General features: G+C 43.5%; 1 protein-coding gene across 1 annotated transcript in view; it reads left to right on the top strand.

Annotated features, from left to right (window-relative positions):
• Positions 1–5355: 5355 nt before the first annotated feature.
• Positions 5356–11072, top strand: part of RERGL (RERG like) — a 9001-nt gene continuing 3284 nt past the window's right edge. The window contains exons 1-3 of the mRNA XM_018562395.1: positions 5356–5407; positions 7885–7941; positions 10552–10625. Of these exons, the coding sequence (XP_018417897.1) occupies positions 5356–5407; positions 7885–7941; positions 10552–10625 (183 nt within the window). The remainder of the gene's footprint in view (positions 5408–7884; positions 7942–10551; positions 10626–11072) is intronic.

The following is an 11072-nucleotide window of genomic DNA, read 5'->3' as shown; positions in this document are numbered from 1 at the left end:
TGACATCACCAGACATGTCAGCTGACGGTGTGTGTACAGGAGAGCGGCCATGGCGTCACACCGCTACAACACTGACACATTATATGGCAGCAGCACTGACCTCCAGAGCGGAGTGTTTCTTTTATTTTGTTTAATCTCCTTCACTAAAAGATTTTCCTGGAAGTGGCAGCATATTTTTAGCAGAGGGATACAACCTGGGGTCAGGAGGAACTTAAAGGGCTTCTTTACAACCCCCACAGACCTATCCGATCCCCACCTGAGTTTCTAACACATAAGAATGCAGATTTTTATTAGATTTGGGTTTTCCCACCATCTCTTACATGCAAAAACCCCTATCTGATTTTGCTGAGAGGGTCATGTTGGTGGCTGGCAGCTTGAACTAGAGACCTATGTATAGATTCAACAATAGATTACTGGTTTAAAAGCCATGCCTGCTTAGAGACACTTTACCTCCCAAGAACTTGGATAGCTGCTAACCTGCAAAGGACAAAACTTCCTATATTTCTGCTAGCTACTGATCTGTGAAATCTCACATACTAGTCATTCCAATATGGCTGGGACTTCTTATTGGGCATATAATGATGGTGGGAGATTGGGCAGACGTAGGACATCTACGACTATATCGTGCAAGGGGAAGTGGGTGGCTTCTATAAGATTACACTCTTCTAGCATCATTAACATCCACTCAGCAGCACCCATGTAAAGAAGAAGACCTGTGCCTCCGCTAGGCTAGCGATCTGGAACTGTCCTGACTCCGTTCTTATTTCATGGCCCCCACCAAGCAGGGCCTAGGGTTTGGCTGGTACTCTACCCTAAGAGCACCATTTCCTCAGGTAGCAACACTGAGGTATAGTGTACGATGAATGCAGGTCCAGTCCTTAAATGTGTTTCCAACACCTAAATACAAACTTGAAGGTAGAAGACAGGAGAAGGTGGAAAACCCAATACAATCCCAGGCTTCTACAACAATCACTTTGGGGGCTGGATTGTCTCTGGGTCCAGGACTACCAATACTCCAGCTACCAATGGAACAATCCTGCCATAAAACAGGAGATTCTTCTGTTACTTTCCGTTCCATAGGACTAACTCTGCAAGAACGACAAACCCTCTAAGTCAGGGCTTGACAAATCCACTTTGAATCTAGGAGCCAACTAAAAAAAGTTAGGAGCCAGTCATTTTCAATTACAGTTTTAATTGACGTAAGCGGCGATACCTGACATGTGTTAGCACAATAGTCATTTTCGGACGCAGGTGCACCCAGCTTGTGTTTCCGTTAGTATGCGTGTGTAGCGCTCACCCCCGAAGGAGCCGCTGAATATTGCAATAGGTTCTCCTACCTGTTGGTTCCAGCTGCCAGTCCCCTTTGATCAGCAACAGCACACCGACACTCACGGACAGAACGGCTCGAGTCTTAGGGTCTTTTTAGGGTATTTATTTGCAACATCAATAGGAGAGAGAGGGTTTAGGGTCTGTAGGATGCCATTTGGAAATACTTCTGAGGACAGCTTTCTCCCCTAGCAACCGCTAAGGCCGAAATCACTGCGATCTGGTCCCAGGGACCAATAGTAGTAGTAGTAGTAGTACTGTGAACAGATACCTGGAATAGGGTGAGGGCTCTCCCTTGTGGGTCCCAGACGGACGCTCGCACCAGCTCCTCTGCGGTACCCCTCAACAAGCGGACTCCTCCTCTGACCCAGCTTCCATCAGGTATTTTCCTCTTTAGGATCTGGAACTTCTGTGCCCTCAGCATCTGCAACTGCCAAGGAGCACTCCAGTTAAATGAGAGTATCTTCTTAGAACAAGGCACCCAACACCTGCCACGTGTATGGGCCCAGTGAGGTATTTTTCCGTAGCAACAGGATCTGGAATCTCTGTGCCCTCAGCATCTGCAACTGCCAAGGAGCACTCCAGTTTAGTAGTAGTATCTTCTTAGAACAAGGCACCCATCACCTGCCACGTGTATGGGCCCAGCAAAGTATCAGTGTATCCTAGGCCTCTAGGTCCCTCAGCACCTGCCATGTGCTGAGGCCCAGGCCAGTTTCCTGCATCACACACAGTCCTCCTAGGGCGAGGCCCCTAGGGGAAGAGAGCTCTCCACAATGTCCCCAGACCTTTTATCACCTGCCCTCAACCATGCCTCTGAGTCATCCTACTCAGGGATTGGCTAGGGCCAGGTGCATAGTCATAACCTGAGGGTGGATCCTCCCTCACTGTATGCCAAGGCTCCCTTTTCCTCAGCAACAGGAGGAGCAATCAATCCAGCAGACTCAGGGACACCTATAGAATGCAGAGCTCTGTATAATCAGTATCTAGACTGGTTACAGTCCAGGTATCTCTAAATTGAATAGCGACATTTTAGAGGGCGCTACACGTGCGTTCACGGGGAGCATGGGACATTACTTTTTTTAAATGTTATTTAACTTTATTTTTTAAACTTTGTATTGTGATAGCACATTGGAGAAGTACATTTAAACTCTTGGTTTTTTGGGGGGTTTTTTTGCATATATCTCCTGCTAGCATGCAGTAAATATATGCAAAAATATTTTTTTTTAAATACAAAAGTTACCAAAAAGGTAAAAACGTACCTGTGTCTCTGCCGCTTGCTCCCGTCTGAAGATCTGAAGCTTCATCTTGCACAGCTGCTCGAGATGCGTCGGGCACATGTGCAGTAGAGATCTTTGGCCAGGAGAGGAGGAGACACCGTGGAGCAGAATGCACGTGCACATCATACAGACACCGTGGGACAGAAAGAGATGGGTCTGCACTGGTTCAGAGACCGGCACCAGCACTGGAGAGATTGCTGAATACAAGTGAAAGGAAGAAGCTGATCGGATCAAAAGGCATCAGTTAGGGTAAGTCCTTAAAAAGACATTTGTGACTTTAATGTCACTTTAAGGTGACGTTAGGGGTCTATTAGATCCCTAGTGTCACCTTTCCACTTCAATAGCTTTAGCTGGGGAATGACAGCTGCCTGCTAAGCCAGCTGATTGTAAACACAGCAGGCAGTGGCTGGGAGCAATAGCCAGCCTGCTATGGGCTATTTCAAATTGTAATAGCCCATAGCAGGCTGGGTGTTGCACTCACCCACTGCCTGCTGTCAATTAGCAGAGGAAGGAACTGAAGGAGAAAGTTGCTGACAAAAGCCCAGGCGCTAGGACGCAATTTCTAGTTGCCATGGCGACTTGGGGCCTGGGATTTGTTGATTTGTTAAAAAAAAATCCTGATGCTTCCTGATTTCCATATTAATTTGTCCCCCCCGCTCTTAGCCCAGAAACAAGACCTGGAACCTCTAAAACAGGTGCTTAGTCTTCTTATCCTACAATTCCTCTTCAAAGACTCTCCTTTTACCCAAATCGGAAGATCGAGGGACCCTTCTAGAACATGGCTGAGCTGTTTTGTTGAAGCCTAGTCTAACTCACTGATAACAATCTCAGTCGAGGTTGACCGCCTAACAAAATAGACAGAACTCCCTCAGTAGCCTGGAGCCTCCTCAACAGTGCATGGCAGATAATACAATATGGGAAGTTGCTGAGCAGATCCATCCTGGAAGAGGATGGAAAGCGTTACAAACATTGAAGTAAAGCAGAGCTTAGGGCACACATCCCTTCACTTACAGGTTTTTTTATTTTGCAGCCATGGTACAGTTATTGCCTTTCTTACGATCTGTGTGGCATCCCAGACTGTCAGATACATCATATCGATATTCATCTGCCTCATAAGAGCTATCACAGAAGGGGGTTCTTCCAATGATGCCAGATGACCAACATCCAATGTGGGGACAACTACTTGAACATCTGTCTGTCACTTCCTCAGAGAATTTCTAGACATGTAAGCTGCAGAAAAATTCAGTTTGGTTAGAATAATTTGTTATTTTGGGATTCGGATCCGAAATTGAATTCATTTTGGGTTTCGGGTTCAGATGAAATCCGAATTTTCGTTAGTTTCGGATGAGTTCACAAATATTTGTTTGCGAATACAACAGAAAACCATATACAGATATCAATACTAAAGCTGAATCTCCTAGACCCGAATGGCATTCAGGAGTCCGAATTTCCGAATATCATTCGGGAGCTCCAGAAAGCAATACGGGTCTGTGAGCCATATTAGGGCTGAGGCTTCCACACCCGAATGGCATTTGGGAGCTCTTGAATGCTATTCAGAAATTCAGACTCCATTCGTGTCTTGGAGCATCAGTTTTAGTATTATGTATATAGTGTATAAGTAGTATTCCATAATACAAACGAATATTTGTAGCAACATTGTGACCCATATATACATAAAACGAAATCTGAGGCTCCCAGATCCAAATGGCATTCAGAAGCTCCTGAATGCAATTCGAATATTTGGATTCAGACCCATTCGGATGCATTAAACCGAAAAACACATCAAAATGTCTGAAAAAAGAAAACAAAGGCAGCCGCCACATCTGGTAAGCTGCAATATATAAAAATCTTGCTCTTGGGTTTAGATGCCCATTAATACAAACAGGGTTATTCACAAAAGGGTGAAGAGTTTGTAGAAGGTCGGAGAAGGGAACAATCTAGGACAAAATAACTGATTTGGAAAAATTCTCCAATTCAGCTCACTTTCCAGCTCAGCTATGTTGTCCTAGATTGTTCCCTTCTCCTGCCTTCTCCAAACTCTTCACCCTTTTGTGAATAGCCCTGAAAGTCTTAGCCTCCAGCTGTAGAGATGGTGGAATCTTACTTGAAGCCGTATTCAATAAATATTAGCAAAGGTTCCCAGTCATCCTATCAGATGAGTGGCACAATGTGACAATATAAAGGTGCAAAGCCAGTTTTCCTGCCATGGTAACGCCTGTAGTAGGTAATGTGACTTTCTAGCCCTCATCCGCTAACAATGACCGGCTGCCAAGATCTATCAGCATGCTGGAAAACCTAGGTCTTTGCAGCAAACCCATCTCAAAAATATTTTGAAGAAGGAAAGCTTACTTTAAAACACGTTATAAGTACAGATGAGGGACAATCGTCATCTTGCATGAATTAATTGTGTACTGGAATAATCATCAAAGACTTTTTGTATTATGTTTGCTGTAGGGAAGTCTCTATTAGGAGAAATGTTTCGTTTTGGATTCCTAGCCCCCTCCTCTGTACAATGAGATTATTCTGCAATGAATAGAAGGTGCCCGGTTCTGGGACGTGCAGAACTTCTGGAGGAGATTTGAGGGATCGGGGAGGCTCCTCGGACAGGATGGTGACGTCGTCGCCTCTATTTATACATCTTCAGCTGCAAAGATTCCACACAGCCAGGATGTGATGTGAAGAGGATCATAAGATACCGTCCGCCATCCTTCATCCAGCCTGGAGATCTGCTGACCAATGAGAAGGGGGAAGCATGTGCGACATCAAACTGACCGTCCTGGGCAGCCCCGGAGCTGGGAAATCCGGTAACTTTCCTGAATATTTCCTATAGAAATAGAGAGATGGGAGAGCTCATGTCTGAAGGGATTGGCTGTTTTTATCATCCTTCTGTCATTTGTTAAGATGTCTGAAAGATCAACTGTCTGTGTTTCCTATAGAATACCAGTAATTCCTTAAACTGGCCATACACCTATAGATTATCTGCAGATGTTCTATGGTCAGATGGGACAAGTTTAATTGTTTAAGTTTAAGTGTAACAGATTCCTCCATCTATGCTAAACTGCGTGGATGGAGGAATCTCCCACTGGGCCAAGCTTCAGTATCTTGCTAGTCGGCCCCGTTGGCTCCCAAAGTACCTGAACAATATGATTGGATGCCGGCATTGTTCAGGTATTTTGAGATCCAGTGGGGCCGATTAGCAAGATAATGAAGCTTGGCCCGGCAGGAGATTCCTCCATCCACACAGTTTAGCGTAGATGGAGGAATCTGTTGCACTTTTCCATCTGACCACAGAAAATCTGCAGATAATCTATAGGTGTATGGCCAGCTTTGAGGAGCAGGATCATCAGATGCATGCGGAAGTATCAGTGATAATAGGTCATTATCTACTGTGATTATGTCTGTTCAAATTTCACTGTTCGAATGCATACACATCTGTTCAAATTTCAGCCGTTCCAAAATTCAAGCAATGGGTGGCCCTGTTGACACCACGCAGCTTGACAAACTCCAATTGGAAAATCAAAGAAGCAAGGTGTAAAATTATCAGCCAAACATTGACCGCAGCCAGTCAACTGCAGTCACCATTCGGGTGTTCAAGCAACTGCGCTCCTGCGGCTGTTTGAATACAATAGTCGTCAGGGGACAGTATGCCATCCACGGTGTTTAGCATGGATGAGGGAACCTAATGTTTTTCTCTGATTCAGCCTGAGAAAAAAATAAGCGTGTATACACAGCTTTATTTTGTGTGAAAGTTGTAACACTTAACTAAAACTGGGAAACAGAGAGTAGCCAATCAGGTTCCAGCACAGGTTTGGAAATGAACAGAAGAATCTGATTGGTCACCATGGGAAAAACTTAAGTATTTACTTAGGTTCTATTTATAAACAATTTGCAGAGCCATTCGCCCGGTGAATCTGTATGAATGTTCGTTCTGCGCACATAGAGGCAAAAACGAACATTCTTAGTATATTTTATCTTCAAGTTAAATGTGATGTAATACCACATTATGGCCACTAGGTGGAGCTGAGACGCATATAAATAATTGTATCTTTCCTGAACTCCTCAGCTCCATCTAGTGGCATAATGTGGTATTACATGACATTACATTCAACCTGAAAAGATAATATACTAAGAACTCAAAGAAGGCCTGAGCCTCCAACAATTAAACTTATTCTCCTTAGAAAAGAGGCGCTTAAGAGGAGACCTTATTGCAGTCTTCAAAATCATCAATGGGGACAACAATATTTGAAGCAAGGTGTTTTCTCCGAGAACACACGGACATAATAAGAGGTTTTAAGAGAGGGGTGTGAGTAGTAAAAATATGGAATATGGAATTCCCTTCCACAGGCAGCGGTATTCGGTGGTAGTGTAGATAAGTTCAAGAAACTTCTAGATGAGTTCCTTCAGTTATTGTATATACTAGGATATGGTATTAAATCCATCTATATATATTAGTGGCATCACAAGGGGGGTGCGTCCCGCACCCGGGTGACACCAATGCAGGGGTGACACCAAAATGACTAACAGTCATTTTGGTGTCACCCCCTCTAAAAAGTCGGGCACTCGGTCATGGACAGAGAGCCCGACAGTGTCAGGAGAGAGGAGGGGACCTGGAGGCATACCTCATCCCGCCAGGTGAACTCCCCTCTCTTCCCCGGCGTCTATCACTAAGATGGCCGGAGACAGGCGTCAATCAGATGGTCGCGCGTGCGCGATGACGACACCGAGGAGTGTCACCCGGTCTGGAGACACCCGACCTCAGGACGTCCCTGATATATATATATACAGACACACATACACACACACACACACACACACATAGGTTGAACTGGATGGACCTTGGTCTTTATTCAACCTCACCTACTATGTTACTCTGTAACTCTGAGTGGCTGCCATTGGCTGACTGATTTTCTGTGCAGACCAACTCCCAATATATGTTTGTCTGTCTGTACAAAGAAAAAAGAAAAGAGTAACGCTGTTTAAATGAATATTCACTGAAATGTCTCATTATTAAAGCGTCAAATCCAAAAAGTGCTAAATGTCTTGTGTTCACAGTATAATCTTCCAAATTGTTCCATGCTTAATTACACAAGATAAAAAAAACATGAAAATGTCTAAGAGAAAAGTGTCACCATCAGAGGTGGAGAAAGTTCTCTATCACCCAGATGTTCCCTGAGAATCACCCCAGACACGTCTACACACACAGAACTGAACTATTGCTTTGCTAGATTCTCATTATTTGTTAGCTGCTGGTTTATTTTCTCTTTTGTTGTATTATATTCAGCTCTCATTGTTCGCTTCCTCACTGGACGGTACATCAGTGAATACGCCTCAGACTCTGGTAAGAAAGAAAACTGACACCCTCCTTCTTGTTGCTGGAGGGGGAGATTTATTAAGACTACCCAAAGCATTAGGACATCGGGTCAGAATTATCATAGGGTTGGATAAGGGTTAAGATCACGGTAAGGATTAGGGTTAAAGCTGCGATTAGGGTCAGGGTGAAATCAGTGTTAAGTTAATCAGGATGAAAAATTAGGGTCACATTTAGGGTCAGACTTAAGGTTATTGTCAGGATTGTATTAGAATTAAGATCGGGATTTGAGCTAGTATTAGGGTCAGGGTTAATGTCAGGGCTAGTGTCAAGTTTAGGAATAGGGTAAAGGTAAGGGTTAATGTCAGGATTAGATTTAGGGTTAGGGCTAGGTTTAAGGTCAAAGTTACTGTCAGTGTTGACCCCATTTCTGACATTAACCCTAACCTTTACCCTATTGCTATACTTGACCCTAACCCTGATATTAAACCTAACCCTGACCCTCATACTAGCTCAAATCCTGATCTTAAAGCCCGTTTTTAATATTGCAATAAGCAGAATTCTCACATATGTGTTGTCAGTTTGGCATATGTATATAGGGAAGTGCTTCCTAAAGTCTAAACATATCTGTACATTGTGGGGACATCTCTAATGTAATCTGCAGGGACAACCTCAATGGGTAGACATAGCTATACACAGCTAGGAATAAATAAAGAGCAAATGTACCTGGAGGTTGCTCTGTTTTAAGGTTTGGATGGAGGGGGAAATGATAGCACCCCTGAAAGATTACTTCTCACTTACTGTCTTGGTGAAAGATGCCAGCATGGGATGAAGTGAGGTGAAAACCTCGCAGTAGAGGCACAGAAGGTACAAAAAATAACTGAGAGGGGTGGTTAAGGTGATTAGGGTAATGTTATCAGGAATAGGGTCAGAGTTGGGATAATGTGTTAGGATCAGAAAAAGGTTTCGAGTTAGGATAATAAGTGTTGGGCTCAGGATAAGATATTAGGATCAGGAATAGGGTCAGAGTTGGGATAATGTGTTAGGATCAGAAAAAGGTTTCGAGTTAGGATAATAAGTGTTGGGCTCAGGATAAGATATTAGGATCAGGAATAGGGTCAGAGTTGGGATAATGTGTTAGGATCAGAAAAAGGTTTCGAGTTAGGATAATAAGTGTTGGGCTCAGGATAAGATATTAGGATCAGGAATAGGGTCAGAGTTAGTATAATAAATATTAGGATTAGGCTCAGGATACATATTAGGATCAGGAATAGGGTCAGAGTCAGGATGATAAGTATTAGGATCAGGAATAGGGTCAGAGTCAGGATGATAAGTATTAGGATCAGGAATAGGGTGCGAGTCAGGATGATAAGTATTAGGATCAGGATTAGGGTCAGAGTCAGGATGATATGTATTAGGATTAGGCTCAAGATAAGTATTAGCGATAGCGTTAGAGTTAGGATCATAAGTATTAAAGTTAGGCTCAAGCTAAGTATTAGGATCTGAAAAAGGGTTACAGTTTAGGATCATAAGTATTAGGGTTAGACTGAGGATATTAGGATTAAGAATAGGGTCAGAGTTTGAATAATAAGCATTAGGTATGATAAGTATTAGGATCAGGAATAGGGTCAGAGTCAGGATGATAAGTATTAGGATCAGGATTAGGGTCAGAGTCAGGATGATATGTATTAGGATTAGGCTCAAGATAAGTATTAGCGATAGCGTTAGAGTTAGGATCATAAGTATTAAAGTTAGGCTCAAGCTAAGTATTAGGATCTGAAAAAGGGTTACAGTTTAGGATCATAAGTATTAGGGTTAGACTGAGGATATTAGGATTAAGAATAGGGTCAGAGTTTGAATAATAAGCATTAGGGTTAAGCTCAGGATAAGAATTAGGATCAGGGTTAGAGTTAGGATGATAAGTATTAGAGTTGGGCTCAGGATAAGTATTAGGATCAATAATAGGGTCAGAGTTAGGATGGTAAGTTTTAGGGTTAGGTTCAGTGTAAGTACTAGGATCAGGATTAGGGTCAGAGTCAGGATGATATGCATTAGGGTTAAGCTCAAAGTAAGTATTAGGATCAGAAATAGGGTCAGAGTTAGGATGATAAGCATTAGGTTTAGGCTCAGGACAATAATTAGGATCAGGATTAGGGTCAGAGTTAGGATAATAACTATTAGGGTTAGGCTCAGGATAAGATATTAGGATCAGAAATCGGGTCAGAGTTAGGATGATAAGTTTTAGAGTTAGACTTAGGATAAATAACAGGATCAGAAATCGGGTCAGAGTTATGATGATAAGTTTTAGAGTTAGACTTAGGATAAATAACAGGATCAGGAATAGGGTCAGAATTAGGAAGATAGGTTTTAGGGTTAGGCTTAGGGTAAGCATTAGTATCAGGAATAGGGTCAGAGTTAGTATAAATATTAGGGTTAGGCTTAGGGTAAGCAATAGGATCAGGAATAGGGTCAGAGTTAGGATGATAAGTTTTAGGGTCAGGCTCAGGACAAGTATTGGGGTAGAGTGAATGGCACTCTGTGCTGGCCTTGCTCTGGGTTTCGACCGTTTCTTATCATAATCAGTCATTTCCCGGAGTAGATGGGATGCATCTAGATTGCAATCATCTGGTTTTGTTTCAGAATGTGTGTACACCAAACAGATGACTGTGGACGGGAGGATGACCAGCCTGGAGATACATGACCCTTGCCCACAGGTAATATAGAGGGACATCCAAACATGTCTGTGTCATTAGATGCAACCATTAATAGGAGCTCTGAGGAGCACAACCATGGCCATTGTCTGAGTGCTCTGGTCCTGCACACTTCCTCTCAGTGGTGGTCAGAGTTATTATTGGTCACAGTGCTTCTCACAGTGTGCACAAGGGGCTCCTTTCACTAAGCTGCCATACAGGCAGGGCCGGATTCCCGACAAGGCCACCGAGGTCCGGCCTCGGGGGGGCGGCACAGGTTTGAAGTCTCCCGACGCCCGGAACCTTGAGTTCCGGGCGCCGAGGGGTAATTTGTTTTCTACATTTAGCCCTGCTTTTTACAAGCAGGGCTAAATGAAGAAAAGAGGAAACCATTTGTTTCTTTACAAGTGATCTTGTAATTAGACTCCAGCCAGTCCGTCCTCACCCCGCCGCCCCCCCCCCCCCCCTCAC

The sequence above is a fragment of the Nanorana parkeri genome, unplaced genomic scaffold, assembly GCF_000935625.1.
Source record: "Nanorana parkeri isolate BGI_ZX_2015 unplaced genomic scaffold, ASM93562v1 scaffold576, whole genome shotgun sequence".
In the NCBI taxonomy this organism is placed as follows: Eukaryota; Metazoa; Chordata; class Amphibia; order Anura; family Dicroglossidae; genus Nanorana; species Nanorana parkeri.
This window is presented reverse-complemented; position numbering and strand designations above follow the sequence as displayed.